This window comes from Myotis myotis, unplaced genomic scaffold, assembly GCF_014108235.1.
Source record: "Myotis myotis isolate mMyoMyo1 unplaced genomic scaffold, mMyoMyo1.p scaffold_m19_p_1, whole genome shotgun sequence".
NCBI lineage: Eukaryota > Metazoa > Chordata > Mammalia > Chiroptera > Vespertilionidae > Myotis > Myotis myotis.
Genome location: NW_023416313.1, coordinates 118,363,506 through 118,381,609, shown reverse-complemented (window position 1 = coordinate 118,381,609; position 18,104 = coordinate 118,363,506). Strand labels below are relative to the sequence as shown.

The 18,104-nt window shown below is 50.4% G+C and overlaps 1 protein-coding gene across 2 annotated transcripts in view; it reads right to left on the bottom strand.

Moving 5' to 3' along the window:
• The window catches only part of LINGO1 (leucine rich repeat and Ig domain containing 1), a 287,919-nt gene that overhangs the window by 222,345 nt on the left and 47,470 nt on the right, over positions 1-18,104 (bottom strand). For both annotated transcript variants that reach the window (XM_036349720.1, XM_036349711.1), the window contains exon 2: positions 10,638-10,751. In XM_036349720.1, the coding sequence (XP_036205613.1) occupies positions 10,638-10,655 (18 nt within the window). In that variant the 5' untranslated portion in view covers positions 10,656-10,751. The remainder of the gene's footprint in view (positions 1-10,637; positions 10,752-18,104) is intronic.

The following is an 18,104-nucleotide window of genomic DNA, read 5'->3' as shown; positions in this document are numbered from 1 at the left end:
ATCCCCTCCCCCTGACCCTCCTAAACACTAAGGTCCAACCTTCTCCAGAAAGCACTCCCTAATTTCTCCAGCCCTTATATCCTTCCATTTTCTGGGGCTCACAGCATTTCTCCTTGGCCCCTCTAATTTCAGGCTGCTACTCAGAGGCAGGGACCACATCACCTACTCATTTTATGGCCACCATGTGAGGTATTCAGGAAGAATAGGCTCATTAAATGATTCAGGGGAACGAACCCAGAGGCTTCCCACCAACCAAGTGCACACCTCGGTGAGACAGGTATCATTATGCCCATTGTGCAGATGGAGACAAAGAGACTAAGAGAAGTGAAGCACTTGCCCAGTGGCAGTGCTGGGATGTGAACCAGCCCCACCAAATCCACAGTCTTCATACATGACCCACCAGCCCTACAGTCCACACACACTATTCCATGTGAGCACCTCAGCTCTGCAGGAGTAAACTGAGGTCCACTTGCTCAAGGCCACACAGACAGTAAGTGGCAAGACTTGAACTTAAATACCAAGCCTCTCAGCTCCCAGCCTTGTCAGACACATGTTCAAGACACCTGCCTCAGAGGATCTGCAGGACCCACCTTGCCTTCCCTGGTGGCCCATCCTCCACCTGGACAGCAGAGCCACCACCTGGACTGTGGCAAAGTCTCCTCAAATGACCTTGGCAATGCCTCAGGGTGGACCCTGTGGGACCTAGGGTAAAGATACAGACGGTACACTGAGGAGAGGACCTTGTCAATGTCCCCTTCAGCTCCTCTCTGCTAGGCTAACTGGAAGGCCTCAGGGGACAGGGGAAGAGACACACCTTTTAGCAAGAACCCTCTCTGTGTTAAGGGGTCACCTCACTTCATTGCCCCCTCATCTGTAAGTGGGATTTAGGTAATAATTACTTGAATACACATTCTAGGCACTCAGCTACACTAGGCTGGATCTGAGGATGCACCTCTCTTGGAACACCCAATCCAAGCAGAAAAGATCTGGTCTACCAGAAAAACAGCTAGGCAGCATTGAGTGGAGATACCAGGCTAACATGCAGGTGGACACCCTACCAAACAGCAACAATACCATACCCAGGATGTCACCTGGCCAGCTGGGTCAGAGCAGCAGCCATGGCATGGGTTTCAGAGAGCCTGGGGTTTCAGAAGGCAAGAGGATGCTACCCGCTTCCAGACTGGCTGCTCCTGAGCCCAAGGTCCAGTCTGACAAGCCAGCAGAGGACATTTGGCTCAGGTGGACTAGAAAGTCCCGAATGAGAAAGTGGCCCCAGCCTCATTTCGTGGAATAGCCATCGGTCACTCTATCCAGCACAACAGGAGGCAGCCGCACTGAGGGCGAGACAGCAGGCCAACGATAACAACGGCTTACAGCCCACAGCCTCAATGGCCAGCACTAATCGGTCTGAAGGACAACGAGCTCCATCTAATCAGACTAGAACACATACACCCCCCCAGCCTCCTCCCTTTGTGGTTTTTGTGCATAAAATTCAACCCCAAGGACAATGGACTGAGTCCTAACCTACCTTGGTTGTGGCTCCATCCCCCATTCCCTCTAATAAACTCCCGTCTTGCTCGCCACATCCGCCTATTTCCTTGAACAACTCCAATCTTACACAGTCCACATCCACCATTACAAACTGTTTTCAGCATATTCAGCCTCCTCCCAACTCTGTCCTGGCCTGAATGGAAGAGCAGAGGGTAGGCCATGGAAGACAATGGGTCCCTGATGAAGGGCACCATATATGCAATTCAGTCTGGGGCCAAAAGAAACTAAGGGCTATGCAGAAAGGGGAGTAGGGGTGAGAACCTTCATCTCTCTTTGCCCTCTGCATGCCAAACCCCACCCCCACCATCCCCACCACCTCTGCCACCCCCACCACCCCCACGACCCCCACAACCCCCACCATCTCTACCACCCCCACCACCCAAATGCTGTGCAGAAAGGAGCTGCAGTTTTTCCCCATCCCCACCACACAGACATAGTTCTCATGGTCCTGGAGCATCTTCAGCAACACCTCCCCACTCCCTTTTATCTGCAACTCAGGCTCCAATTGGTCTCTCCAACCCAGCTCCAGCCCTTTTATGATTCAGAAGAGCCTCTTGAGGGAAAAGGCCTCTAAGGCATCTCACAAATAAGAATCCTTTAATTGGGAAGTTTTCAACTTCTCAAAGAGAAATTTTAATTTTGCTTCCCATCTCCTCTCCCCCAAAACCTGCCAACTAAACACAAAAGTTAACAAAGCCAAACACCTGACACCTGGGCACCCCTTTCCCAGAGGGCAGAGGCAGGAGTGGCCCCACTCAATCCCACCTGCACTGACCTCCAGATTTCTACCCATGACTGTGAGAAGGCCTCCAACCTCTCCCTTTGGGCCTGCCTGCTCCATATCTCCCTCACTATCCCACACCCAAAGTGCCCTTGGAGCAAAGTGTAGCAAATCATTAAAGGGTTAACAGGATGACAGGGCAGGGACCACACAGCCTACCTAACACTCAATGTACAGCTCCCCATTCTGCCCTCTATCATATTGTGCTATAGCTGATGACTTAGAATTATATTTATTGAACATTTACTATGTGCCAGATACTGCTCTAAGCCTTTTACATAAACTAGCCTACTTAATCCACACAAGGTAGATTTTCATTCCCAATCCTATATAATAAAAGGCTAATATGCAAATAGACCGAACAGCGGAATAACCGAACAATCAAACAACCCGTTGCTAATATGTGTGCTGACCACAGAACATGGTGGGCGTCAGCTGCAGCAGGATGGTTGAGCAGGTGAGTGGGGGCACCAGACCAAGGCAGGGCACAGGTCACTGTCATTGGGGCGAGCCTCTGGTGGTTACTGAAAATTCTTTGCTCCTGCGTGTGGCAGTCCCGCCCAACACTCGCACCTGTTGCTGTCACCTGGCTCCTGGCACTGTCCCTGATTGCTTGGTGCTGTCAGCAGGGACAAGTGCCATCAGCAGGGGCGAGCGGCAGCTGCCCACCCCAATTGCCCCTGAGAGCTTCTCCACCTCCCTCTGCTCCTGAGGGACTATCGGGCAGCAGCTCGCTCCTGCTGCCGCTGCTGGTGCAGGCCCTAATCGCTTGGCACTGTCAGTGGGTGTGAGGGGGGCTGGCGCCATCAATGTGTGGGAGCAACAGTGGCAGGGGGAGCAGGGCTGCCAGCAGACAGGGGACTGGGAGCCATGGCAGGAGGGGCTGGGTGGGGGTGTGGAGGATGGGCTGAGACCCACCCCTGTGCCCAGGAGGCCCACAGTTCAAGGTGCACAAATTCATACACTGGGCCCCTAGTTTATTCATAAAGAGACTGAGGCCTCAGGAGCTTAAATAAGTGGCCTAAATTCACATCACTAGCTAAAGGAAGAGCTAGAACTGGATCCAGGTAGTCTGGCTCCAGAGTGGGCATAACCTTAAGTGCCACCTACATCATGGCCCTGGCCAGTACATGCCTTGAGGGCCAGGGCCCTGAGTATCTATCTCCTTGGGGACAGCACAGGGCCTAGCAAACAGTCATACTGAATAAATGTCCATAGGGCAAATACATAAAAATGAACAAAAGCAAAGATCCTCCTATTCATTCTCTTACAGGTACGCAGGATGGTCCCAAATTCACAGTTAGTTAGAATGAGGTCCAGAAGTGAAAGCAGTTGCCCCAGATCACCCAGCTGGGGGTACAGAGCCCAAGAAATTCCTCCTTCCAGCCTGATCATATGTACCTGTCTACCACGAGAGTGTACAGAAATAAGGTTGTCCCTAGGCCAGGGGTGGGCAAACTTTTTGACTCGAGGGCCACAATGGGTTCTTAAACTGGACCGGAGGGCCGGAACAAAAGCATGGATGGAGTGTTTGTGTGAACTAATATAAATTCAAAGTAAACATCATTACATAAAAGGGTACGGTCTTTTTTTTTTTTTTAGTTTTATTCATTTCAAACGGGCCAGATCCGGCCCGCGGGCCATAGTTTGCCCATGGCTGCCCTAGGCCCTGATTAAAATCCTGGCTGAAACAGACCTCTGAGAGCCCTAGTCATGACCCTGATGGTTGAGAGGATGATGGTCATCTACAAGCCAAGGAGAGAGTAATCTCCTCTAGGTCCCTGACAGATTAGGCAGCCTCGCCTCCCCCTTGCACACCTTGAGACATGAGATACTCCCTGTCACCTGTGCACAGTTGTAGAAATCCAAGGTCTAGCCATGAGGAGTTGAACTGTGTGCCCCTCCACTCAAATTTTGTATGTTGAAACTCCGACCCCCATTGTCTCAGAGTGTGAGCTTACGTGGAAACTGGGCCATTGAAGACATAATTAGCTAATTAGGATGAGGTCAGACTGGTGTCTGAAGGTAGGCCTTTAATCCAATATGGCCTGTGTCCTTACAGAAGGACAAAGACATGCACACAGGGAGAACAGCTTGGGGGACACAGAGGATGATGGTCATCTACAAGCCAAGGAGAGAGGCCTGGCACAGATCTTCCCTCACTGCCTTCAGAAGGAAACAGCCCTGGTACACCTTCACCTCAGATTTCAAGCCTCTAGAACAGTGGTTCTCAACCTTCCTAATGCCACGACCCTTTAATACAGTTCCTCATGTTGTGGTGACCCCCAACCATAAAATTATTTTTGTTGCTACTTCATAACTAATTTTGCTACTGTTATGAATCGTAATGTAAATATCTGATATGCAGCATGTATTTTCATTGTTACAAATTTAACATAATTAAAGCATAGTGATTAATCACAAAAACAATATGTAATTATTTATGTGTTTTCCAATGGTCTTAGGCGACCCCTGTGAAAGGGTCATTCGACCCCCAAAGGGGTCGCGACCCACAGGTTGAGAACTGCTGCTCTAGAACTTTGAGACAATAGGTTTCTGTTTAAGCCACCCAGTTTGTGATACTTTGTTACAGCAGGCCTAACAAACTAATATACCTGCAGACCTGGGTTTCAGTGCTGACTCAGGCCTTCAACAGTCCCATGACACTGGACAAGGCCCCACTCCTCTCTAAACTTTAGGCTTGTTCCCATCATCTCCAGCACACTGCTTGGCACTCAATAAATGCTTCTGGGAAGAATGAACAGGACAACAGCATCCACCTTCCACATAGCTATGATAAGGATTACGTGAGATGAAGGATAGGATATGCTCTAACAAGGCCAAAGCCCTTGACACACATGGTCATGCTGGATCGACAGACACACAGAGGGTTGGCTGATGTGGCCGCCACATCCTCAGCATAGAGAGTTGCTCCAGGCAGGCAGAGGTGGAAGGAGCAAGTTCTCCACCCATCAAGCCACAGACATTGCCTCTGTTCTCATCACATGCCAGCCCACTCCCACCCCCCACCCCCCACCCCCACCCACACACACTGGGCCCTGGGAGTAGGAGAGGAGAGATCCTAAGTGCCAAGTAAAACCCTGCCCCATGTGGAGCCAAGACCTCCATGGAGGTGGCAGGCAGGTTCAGCTCAGTCAGCACAGGAAGAGCTTTCTCCACATCAGAGCTACCTTCGGGCCTGGGCTGCCCTGGAGATAGTGAGGTCCTCATCCCTGCAGGAATACAAGGATAGCTGCAGTCCCCAAGTGTGAGTCTGGGTTGGACCAGCAGACCATCAGAAGTGACTGTGGAGCTTGTTAACCACCCAGATTCCTGGAACCCCACAGTGACTCTGAATCAGAATGTCCTGGTGGGCCCCTGAAGATCCTCTCTTTAATAACATCCCTGGGTGGTCCTGATCCAGAGCCAAGCTTGGGCACCCTGGACACAGAGCTCCATGGGTTGAGCAGAATCCCATTTGGAAGAGCTTTGACAACAGTGCATGGGGTTGAGGAGCAGGGGTGGACAGGAGACATGAGGGACAGAGGATGAGGAAGGCAAAGATGAAGACAAGTTGAAGATGATGACAGTAAAATGATAGGTAGCTCACCAGGTGAAAGGTACCAACAGCCATTGAAAGGGGCCATAAGGGGTGGGAGAGTCATGGAAGATATCAAAGAGGTGGGATTTGGCTGTGGTGAGAAAAGCCTTCTAGGTGGAGGTGATAGACGGTGAGACTGAGCCTGGTGTGTATAGAGGATGGAGGAGGAGAGTCACATGTTAGAAAGAAGGGGGGCAGGAAGAGTGGGCTTCAACCAGGGCGTGAAATGCCTTGAACAACCAGGAGGAGGAGCTTGAACTTCAACCTTAAGCAGCAAGGAGCAGCTGAAGGTTTTTGAGGAGGAACATGACATGAAGTCAGGCCTGTAGTAGTGACCATCAGCGGGGCTCAGAGGGGCTTGGGCTATTCCAGACTTACCAGATGAGGCTCCCTGTGGAGAGGGAAGGGTGAGATGACTGGGCCCAGTATCAGCACCCCATTTCCTGCTCACAGCAGCCCTGAAGAATGTTATAGAATGACAGTACCAACCATTAGGCCACTTGGAAGGAGGAGCTGAAAGGGTGAGCTGGCAGCAGTTTCTTTAGGCTGGCAAATCCAGAGGGCTTGTCTGCAAGGCTGGAGTAACAGGCCCGCCCATGGGTAGGGAGCCCTAGGGGTGAGAGCCACCACAAGCAGCGAGGCCCAGATCCCTCCTGTCCATGACCCTTTCCCAGCATGGAGGCTTTTAAACCCTCCCATTGCTGATGACTCCCTCCCTGGCATGCCCATGCCCCATTGGCCCTCAGCTGCAGCCTTACACCCAGGTCTGTACAGCCTCTCTACCTGCCTATGGACCTCTCAAATGTAACACCTCCAAATAGGACTCTTCCTTCCCCTCCACACCCATCTTCGGCCCCCTGTTGCTCAGCTCAATCAAAGGCTTCACCACCCAGAAGTTCTTACATTCTGATCTCTCACAGCCCGTCCTTCACTACCTTCAGTTTCCTACACTCAAGTCCTCCTCCCTGCCATGACCAACCAACCACCATCACTGTCTACAAAGCAGTGAGGGAGAGCCTGTGAGCATGAATCACCTCTAGTCACACCCTGCAGCCCTGTTTCCCAGCCCCTCTTCCCCCAGGTGGCTCCTAGTTCAGAGCCTGTCCACAGGGTACCTCATTTGAGAGGCCTTTTCCTGTCCATCCTATAGAGAATGGTTCCCCCTGCACCTTCGCTCCCTTTTCCTGCCTTATTTTTCTCCACAGCGCTTATAACTCGTAAACATTATATTATTAATTACTTATCTAGTATTTTCCTGTCTATGCTGTTTGAATTTAAGCTTTATGAGGGCAATGACCTGGTCTAACTTATTGACCCAGGGATGCTGGGCATGTAGAACAGGGCCTGGGATGTAGTAGGTGTTCAGTAAGTCTGTGTTGAATGAATGATGAATGAACCATTGAACTAATTAATACTTTAGTAAGAATTTGTGCAGCAGCTGGTGTATGCCACAAGGGAACAAAGAAGCGAATCAGGCTAGATCTGTCCTGAGAACCCACACCATCTGTGGGGAGAAAGAGACCAACATCTATGGCTAATTCTATCCAGCCTGTGAGCAGTGCTTGGGTGAACGAATGTGAACAGGGAGGAGAGCACTTGGGAGGGGCCACCAGCTGGGTCCAAAGGTCAGGAGACACCCCACCCCAGTTTCTCTCTCTGCCTCTCAGGGTCCTGGGCCACGTCCCACTCCCAACCAAGGGGATGAAGGAGGCCTGACTCACAGCCACACTGATTGAGGGGTCAGTGAATATTCAGAGCTGACATGTATGTCCCTCCTGCAAGGAGTAGACTTGGGCAGGGCTGTCGGGGGGAGGGGGATATAATTCCTCCAGTGAGAGGTCAAGGGTTTTAGCATCTGGGACCCCACCCTTGCATGCCCTTCCCCAACCCCACCATCCTGCCCCACCCCTTCCAATCACAGGAGCACTGCCCAGCTGGCATGGCTCAGTGGTTGAGGGTCGACCTTTGAACCAGAAGGTCACGGTTCAATTCACAGTCAGGGCACATTCCCAGGTTGTGGGCTCCATCCACAGTTGGGAGCTTGCAAAAAGCAGCCAATCAATGATTCTCTCTCATCATTGATGTTTCTCTCTCTTCCTCTTCCTATCTCTTTGAAATCAATAAAAAAATATTTTTAAAAAAAAAAAATCACAGAAGCACTAGCGGAGCAGACAGGGCAAGGGAAAAACCTGGCCTTCCTCAGGCTTCAGAGCTTTGCTGAATTAAGTCTCAGCTCCTCAGCATGCCTCCAAGGCTGCCCATGACCAGCCCTGCCCCCTCATGAGCACACCACTCCCAAACACTCCAAAGTCCCCTGCCTCTACAGTTCTGCTTAGGTAGGGCCCTCCCCTAACCCCCTCTGCCCATCATAGCCATATATATATATAACTTTGTGCATCCAGGCAGTATTTATAATGATACCCCATTGGCAATAATAAAAATATACAACAGAGAATTGGTTAAACATGCTATGGCTCAGACAGGCTGAAACATTACACTGCCATTTAAAAAATCACATCACAGCCCTATCTGGTTTGGTTCAGTGGATAGAGCATCGGCCTGCGAACTAAAGGGTCACAGGTTCAGTTCTGATCAAGGGCACATGCCCAGGTTGCAGACTTGATCCCCAGTAAGGGGCGTGCAGGAGGCAGCCAATCACTGGTTCTCTCTCATCATTGATGTTTCTATCTCTCCCTCTCCCTTCCTCTCTGAAATCAATAAAAACATATATTAAAATATATATGTATATATATATTTAAATATATACAGTTTTAAAAAATCACGTTACAGAAGAGTATTTAATGATGGAAAAACTATCTTACTATAGTATTAAGTGCAAAAGGCAGGTTAGAAAACAGTACAGTTTGATCCCAATTATGTCATAAAAACATATTTTGTAAAAGACTGATGGGATAAGCACCCAAGTGCTCACATTTTCTACACAGCACATGCATTTCTTTAATGATCCAATAAACAGAACATTTTTAAAGAATCCTACAGCCTTTGAGTCTCAGCACAGGCATCCTCTCATCCAACACCCCAATTCCCAGTTGAGAACAGCCTCCTCTCTGAGTTAGCTTCTCTTCTTGCTCCCTGCCCGCTGAGCCTCCACAGTGCCAGCCACCTGGACAGTGGGGGAGGCTGCTGTGGCCCCTCCTGAGGGTGGGGGTAGGGCCCGGCCACCCTGCCTCCTTGCCTTCCCTATCCCAGGTCCTACCATCACCCTGGCTACCTCAAAGACAACCCTGACTGCATCCTCTCTCCCCATCTCTCAGCGGCAATTACAGGTTAAACTGGAGGGGCTAATCAGCTGCTCATTACACCCAGGACTGATTAGCAGGAATATGTTGTTGGAGATAACTGGACTTCAAAGCAAGGCCTAGTGCAGTGATGGCGAACCTTTTGAGCTCGGCGTGTCAGCATTTTGAAAAACCCTAACTTAACTCTGGTGCCATGTCACATCTAGAAATTTTTTGATATTTGCAACCATAGTAAAACAAAGACTTATATTTTTGATATTTATTTTATATATTTAAATGCCATTTAACAAAGAAAAATCAACCAAATAAATGAGTTCACGTGTCACCTCTGACACGAGTGTCATAGGTTCACCATCACTGGCCTAGTGTCTAGGAAGGAGACCCAGCTGTCAGCTCCCTGCCACACCCCCACCAGCTTCCTGGTTGAGAGGACAGTGTCAGTTGAGCCTCAGTCACACCTACCAAAACTGCCACCCCTTCTTGAGGAGGAGGGTTGGAGGCCTGCTGCCCTGCTGAACCACTCGGTCTTCTTTATACGTGGTTGTCCCAGATAAAGGTTAGAAGTCACTTGTCCAAGTTCACAAGCAAGCTGGGGGTCAAGCCAGGCATCAACCGAGTTCCCACTCCTTCCCCACTTCCCATCTCTTCGGGACTTACTGTAGTTTCTCCACATTCTCTCACATGGGACTGAAAGGCCACAGACATCAGGCTGAACGTTTGCTGGCTGTGCAGCCCTGGGCAAAACTTCCCCATCTGAGCTTCAGTTTCCCCAATCTCTCAACCAAAGACCCAAATCCCCTTCTGAGTTGTTGCCAAGAGGTTCCAATCTGATCAGCATTTCTCAAAGTGTGAGATGCTGCCTGTCACCTCCCACATTCTGGGTGTCCTTCTCCTCGTGATACAGTCCAAGAGGCCATTTGCTCTGCTCACACAGAGCCAAGGTCACCTGGCTGCCAGTGCTTGCCACATATACATACATGGGGCTGTGCTTCATCCTGCCTGGACAGTGCCTGGACCTGCAAATCTCATTAAACCCCACACAGCAAAGCCAGCCTCTTAACAGCCTCTTGGACCTTGATTGTCTCAGTCCACCTGTTCCCACTCCCTCCTAACCTGCAGTCATGCAAACATTTTGTCAACAATGTGACAGAACCAAGGGCAGACTCCTTCAGCTCACCATTAGAGACCTCCCACCCCACACAGGAACATATTAGCTGGCAAGTCCATGAAACCTTGTTGCTCAGAAGAATGCCCCAGGCTTCTGAGCTGGCTTCCAGAGCCCTGGTATAGGAAGAGTTAGTGGGAAAGGGCATTACACCATCAAGCCTCCTAGACTGGACTTTATGGGGGAAAGGAGGGAAGGACGTACTCCCAGAAAGACTACCCCATAATGGCTCTCCCTTGGGGATCCCACTCTACCCAGTGGCCCAGAATGGTTTCTTACCTCAGGTCTGGCAGGCATTTGGGGAGTGCAACTGGGCTGGTGTCAGCCTGGGCTTGACTCAGTTGCCCTCTTTGCCCATGGATACCAGAGCCTCAGAGCTGTGGGCACAGGAAGCTGTGAGAGAAAGAGGAGATGAGCTGTCAGCTGAAACAGGACAGCAGGGGGAAATTCTGGGGAGCAGTGGGGGGCTATGCATGCAGTTGGTCTGATTCCACCTGGCTGGGCAATAAACACTCAGACATCTTTCACACACACACACACACACACACATACACACTAAACACTCATACATCTTTCACACACACACAATAAACACTCATACATCTCTCTCACATACACACGCAATAAACACTCACATCTTTCACATACACACACAATAAACACTCATATATCTTTCACACACATAATAAACACATATGTCTTTCACACACAATAGACACTCATACATATCTCTCTCACACACACACACAATAAATACATTTTTCACATACACACACAATAAACACTCATACATCTTTCACACACACACACACACAATAAACACACATATATCTTTCACACACACAATAAATACTCATACATCTCTCTCTCACACACATACACACAATAAACACTCACATCTTTCACATACACACATTCCCTCTTGCCGACACACTCACTGACACACACACACATACACACACACACTTATGCCACCAGCTGGGACAAGTTGAGCCCTGGGAGTACTGGGTTTCTGGCCTCAGGCAGAGGGGGATCTGAATATGCTTCCCCACCCACTGGCTCTGTGACCTTGGGAAGATAAGTCTCAGAGCCTCACTTCTCTCATCCATAAAATGGGGATACCATTCTGCCTGCCATGGCTGCTAGGAAGATAAAAAGAGAGAAGGGACTTGTAACCTGGCATACAGTAAGTATCCAGCCACCACCAGGGCCTGCCTTCCTTCCCAGCTCTGCCTCAGGAAGCAGGCCCCTGGGAGCTGGCCCTTGAGGGGGAGCAGACAAAGCACCTGGGATGCCTACCAGGTGCCTGAGCCTCCACCTTATGATTCCCCAGGATACCTGCAGCTCTCACCCTCCCAGCCCTCCCTTCCCCAGCATCTTCCAGTTTATGGTTTATTCCTTCACTACACATTCTCCAAGAGTAACTTGGAGGACAGGACAGGACCCAATGGTACCAACCTAAACAGAGGGATAGCCAGAGCCTGGGCAGTTCCTCAGGCCTGGGTCCTCCAGGCCAGGACTAGCTAGGCAGTGTCCTTGGTGATAGCCCAAACTGGCTCCTGGTAGACAGGCACAAGCTAACCAGGCCCAGGCCAATCAGGCAGCCCTCTCCTGGCAGGATTCCTGACCACCTGAGCCTAGTTCCACTGGAGCCAGCAGGGCAAGCCATCCCCACAGCACCACTCCAAGCCCCCAGCTGCCATACTACCAGATAATGAATGGGCTTCCCACTTCCTTATCCCAGACTTTCCTGAAGCTCCTACACTCTCCTCAACAGCATCCCAAGGAGTTGCTATGGGAATGGGACCTTAGTCAGAACATAATGATTTGGTGCAAGGGAGGAGACACAAATAGAGCCAGTAGCTCTCCCAGACAAGGCCTTCATGTGTGCCAAGTTCCAGGAAGGACATGAAATCCCACCTACAGGCCTCAGAGCCAAGGGGGTAAAGAAAATAATAGCCTGCCCTCCTGCCCTCCTGGCTCCTTCCCCCTGAGTGGAGTCCACAGAGGTCTGGAAAGCAAATGTCTGGGTGTTCAATGGCATTACCAAGTGCCTTGGGGAGCATGGGACTTCCAGGGACACTGCTATCACATGATACTGCCAGAGTGGGTTCATATTGTGTGGGGCTGGCACCCAGTAGGTGCTCAGTGACACTGTGATCAGAGGATAGTGCTGGCATGTGTGTTTGTATATGTGTGTGTCTGTGTGGTGTGTGTGTGTGTGTGTGTGTGAGAGAGAGAGAGAGAGAGAGAGAGAGAGAGAGAGAGAGAGAGAGAGAGAGAGAGAGGCATGTGCCTACTCTGGTCAACACAGTCACAGAATCACAGTGCTTGAGAGACCCACTCCCACTATACATTGGACCTGCTCAGTGCCCAATGAGGGCTGGGGACACCCCGCAAGTCAACCAAAAAGTCAAGCCCAGAACCCAGGTCTCCTCTTCCCCACACCTGAACTCTTGACCCAACCACCCCACCAACTCTTCCTCCCTTCTTTCCTCCCTCCCTCCCTTCCTTCCTTCCTTCCTTCCTTCCATTTTGTACTTGATGATTAGGATAAAAAGATGTAAAGGACGTCACTCCTGCCTGCCTAAAGCTCAGAAAGAAGTAAGGCCATTGTGGTCAGAGGGAGGATGCTGGGACAGAAGTCCAGGGGGCTGCAGGAGCCCAGGGAAATTTCCTCCAAAAACTGTAGTTATGCATTTCTGAGCCACGCTTCAGAGTCCTCAGGATTTCCCTGACTTGTCTCCCAACTACTCTATCAGCCCACACAAGGAGGCCTCACCTCCAGGAGGTAAAGGGGGGCGGGGGGAGTCCCCATTAGCAGTCCAGCCCCTAGAAATGAGGAACCATGAGGACAGTGCCCTCGACTGCCCTCCCCTCCCCCAGGTTCAGTACCTTCCTACATTGTTCATTCTTTCCTCCTGTGAGTCAGACATTGTCCTTGACCTGGGGCAGGACAGAGAATGACTGAGCCCTAGTCATCAGTCTTCACCTATGGAACTCAAGTCCCCATCTCTTTGTCAGCTGCTTGCAAATTCTGTCCTGTAGTGTTTTTTTTATCTGTTTCTTTTAGTACTGAGAGGGAAAGAGGACACCTTCCAGAGCTTGGCTTGGAAGACCCGCCAGGCTCTCCTCTATCCCACATAGGCCATGACTCCTAGCAGCTGATATAGACTCTCGGGACCTATTTTGTACAGGTGGAAAACAAGACCCTGAGAGGTAGCCAGGTGGACCCCAGGTTGCTCAATAATGAGAAAGCAGGAGTGGGGTGTGGGGGGGGGGAGGAAGTGAGGACCAAAGGGCGGGGTCAGGTCCAGGGCTGTGGAAGTGGTAGAAGAAGCTATCTGGAAAGACTTCCTGGTGGAGGAGGAACTTGGATTGGCTCAGATCCTGCTCTCCGACTCCTGGCAGGAAATGTGTTTCTCTGAGAGAACTGGGCCAGGGCCTGCCCTGGCAGTCCATGTGATTTGGGGCTAGAGAGGCAGGTGGAAAGTGAGGGGCGGATGCTCCGTGACAACCACCATCCCATCCCATCCCAACCCACTGAGGGTCGCCACAGCTGCCACTTCACATCCTTAACTACCACTGCCCATTGGAAAACCAGCTGGGGATGGAAAACAGGAGAAACACAGAAAGGAGGGGCAACACACAAAGAACAGACAGAGGCCCAAAGAAAGACAGAGCAACTGCAACCCCAAGCTAGCCAGAGGGGGAGATGCATAGATGAAAATGGATTATTAGCAGATGGGCCAGTCCACCTCCCCCAGTCAGTACTGCAGCTTCTAGGAGGAGCCTACAAACCTGGGCTTTGCAAAGATTTTTCAGCAATAAAATTCTTATTTGAAATGAAACTGTATGCAGTGGGAGAAGCCTTTCTATGCCAGACATTAAATCCAGAAGGCATACAGTGAGAACTTGATATATCAGACTACACAAACACATATAACATCTGTACAGCAAAAAGACACTATAAACAAAATTAAGGGCAAGTGAGATACTGCCAGAATATACCACTAATATACAAAAAGCCCCTACAAATCAATAAGGAAAAATACAAAAGAAAAGAAAAATTGACAGCGAATTAGAAACCCACAGAAAAAGAACTAAATTGGCCAATAAGTGTATGAAAAGCTGGTCTACCTCTCTAGCAATCAGAGAAATACAATGAAAATTACACAATACCATTTTTTTCCCATCAGATTCGGAAAAAATAAATTGATAAATAACAACCAGTGCTGACAAGGATATGGGGGGAGGAGGGCTCAGGAATTGGCTCTACCTTTGGAAAGGTAATTTGGCAATACTGAATAACATTTTAAACCCACACACCCTAAAACCTAGTAACCTCACTTCTAGGAGCTCTCCTACAGAAATGACAGCACAGGCACTCACATATAAGCATTAAAGAATGCTCATAGCAGTGTTACTGGTAATAGTAGAAAAGAAATCAGAAATGGCTTAAATGTTTTTCAGTAACAGACTGTTCAAATAAAATACAGCATATCCATGCTATGGAACAGTCTGCAGCCACCTGACAGAAGAAGGCGCCTCTATGTATAACAATATGATAAATAACAAGCTGGACAATATACTTCAGAATGAGCCCATCTTTATAAATAAGTTTGGTGGTATATGCCCCAAAAGGCAATATCCAGATGTTACAGTGAACACCTCCTAGAGGGGGACAAGAAGACTTTCATGGTCTCCATTATCCACAAATATGTTTTTGGATTTTCTTTTGCAACCAGAAATGCAAAATCAATAAAGAGTTGATGGGGTTTTTCCTTTAAACCCTGCCCGGACCCTAACATAAAATGCAGACCTAAGCAGCCCTGTTATGGTTGAAAGGGAAGAGGTCTGTCCAGGCTACCCTGAGGACCCCTCAGGGACACCAGAGCTCTAACACCAGTTGAAGAACCTCCCTATGCTGGAGAATGCGGAGTCACACTGCTGCTCCTCCAAACCAAAGCCATGACAGGAAGTTGCCATGGTCACACAGGTGGTCCAGACTGGCTAAGGCTAAAGCTAGGGGCCTCTGACTCCCCTGGACTGGGATGGAAGGTTTCCTTAGGCATCCAGAAAACACTGGGATATCACAGTCTTGGGAAACCCTAGGCTGAAGCTCAGGGGAGAGCCCTGGGGTGAGGGCAACAAGGGAGGGGGCTTTGGGGCTCAGCTCTGAACTCTTACAGGGCTCTGGTGCTAGGGAAGAAGAGGGAGAGAGAATAACAGAGAAGTTGGGGTGTGTTTCTCTCTGTGAAGACAAAGGGTGGGTACCAGAAGAGGGGACTGGTGTATGCAGCTATTGGTGTTCACAGAGAGAGGGTTCATGTGGGTCTGCAGAGGTGAACTATGGAGGTGGTGTGTGGAAGTGTGTCTGTATCCAGGGGAGAATGTGTGAGTGCATACGCATGTGTGTTATCACTTCCAGGGATGACAGTAAAGAGGTAGTGTGTCGAGGGACAGGAAACCCAGGAGGTGTGTGTGTTAGGAAATATGGGCAGCCAGCAGACCCGAAGATAGGCCAGGAACAGGTGGTAAATTCCAGTGACCCATCCCCAACAGGCACTTAACCTCATGCCTGACGCAGTGCTTCCCAATACTACCCTCCAGTTAGACCAGGCGCCTGTCCTCCTTGACAGAGAAAGGTCTCCAGCCTTTGCACTTGCTGTTCTCTCTCTGAGGGTACCCTCCCTCCTTGACCAGGCTCCAGTGTCCTCCAAGTGGCTTCTTCTGACCCAACCCCACACTTCTCCTTCCAGGCTGGATCAGGAGCCCCTCTGCGATCCCCACCCTGTGTCACCTCTGTCCTGTCCTGACCCCGAAGCTCCGAGTGCTGATAGGTGAGGGGTAGGTCTTATTCTTTTCTGCACTCAGAGCTTGGCACAGAGGAGGCATCGAAAACTAAAGGTTGTGGAAAGAATGAGTGGATTATCACAGCACTTAACCCCTAGCCAGGGACACAGTGGGACCTTCATAAGGCAACAGAGCCGGACAGAAAGAGCATGGCCTGGGGCCTGAGATGCCTAGCTTCCTGTCCTAGGTCAGCACAACATGTAACATTAACCATATCACTGGGAAATGATTAAAGCAGGAGTTCCTACCCGAGTCTCCAGTGAGGGGTACTTAGGAGGTCTGTGAGCACTGATGTAAACTTATGCACGTGGTGTGGAGGGGATGTAACTGTTTCAGATTCAGAACCCTGGAGCAGGAAAGAACAAGGCTATCCTTCAGGAGAGAAGATTCAGGGGCCCACCTGTGCCTGCACATCAGGGGACTATTGGGAGGCACGGACCAGTACAGGTTCTGAGCCCCAAGCTCCAGCCAGGACCCCTGAGCAGGGAAGAGCTGTCCAAGATGGTGCTGCCTTGTGGGGACGAGTAAGAGCACAGCTCGACGGGCCAGAGTCTGAGTGGATGAGTGGCAGCCTTGAGTCTCACACTCGGACTCTCTGGGTCTCAGTTTCCCCAACTTACAGCCCAGGGCTACACAAAGTGATCCCTGTGAATCCATCCTGAGTGTGTGAAAGGAAGTGCTGGGCCATGCAGGGGTGAGGCTCTAGGCATAGCCCTTATGTTTGGGCAGTCCTGCTTCAGTGCTGCAGTCACCACCTCCCACATGATGGTGACTCCAGAGAACAAGGGAGCAAGAGGTTTCATTATGAGTCTGGACTGGGTCAAGGGAGTCCAGGAGCTTAACAGAAGCACTGAGCAGGGCTGGCAGGCAGACCAAAGCCACGTGAGCTCCGTGATTCCCCCGAAGTCTTAACCCCTCCATAGCCTCTCCCAGTCTGACCCAGGGAAACCGAGGTACAGAGAGAGCCCTCTGTTCTGGGTCGCACAGGGATTTAGTAGCAGATCAGGGCCAGGATCCCAGGCTTCCTGGCTGGGCTTATACTCTGGACACCAATGCACCTCACCCCCTCAGGTGATGCTGTATGCCTCAGCACCCCCTAATCCTTCCGAAAGAGGTGGCTTGCACTGGGGTTCCAACAGACTAATTCAAGCACAGGCTGAATCTAGCCACCCTGAGCCTCAGTTTCCTCCTCTCTAAAAGAGAGGTACAAAAACTGCCCTCCTATGCCTGTGTAGGGATTATCAGAGCACAGAAGTATAGTCTGCTTAGAGCAGAACAGAGGCCTCAGTTTTCCCATCTCTACATGAAAAGATTGCCCTGAGTATTCCCCAGACCCCCAGAGCCTCTGATGCTTTATAGGAAGCCTGTTCGGTGCCCAGCCCATGCCCATCTCTTTGGGAGACAGGCTGCAGGACAGAGAACAGGGCCTGCTCTCGGGGAGCGCCCTCTGGTCTGCAGACAGGAATGGTGGCCCTGGAGCAAAGGCTATTTAGCAGAACTGGGAGTGAAAGTGCCTATGGCAGGGCTTCCAAAATGGTGCCCTGTGCCTCCACATTGCCAGTCCCCACCACACCAAGTCTGCTCCACTCATTACCTGCCTGTCCCCTGTAGGTGATGGGTTTGTGACCCTGCTCCAGGGGGCACAAGAGGCTTAAAAATGGAAAACGCAATGTGAGCTGAGCAGTGATAAAGGAAGGCTTCCTGGAAGAGACAGGACAAAGAGGGTCAAGTTCATACAGGTACCTGAATACCCAGTTGAGGAATTCAGGCCCTGAGAAGCCCCTGGCAGTTTCATATGTGCCTCTTCCTCCTTGGGCAGGGATGCGTGCCCCCACCCGGGAATGGCTCAGAGCTGTGTCTCCAGCAGAGGGCTTGAGGTGGAGAGGGACC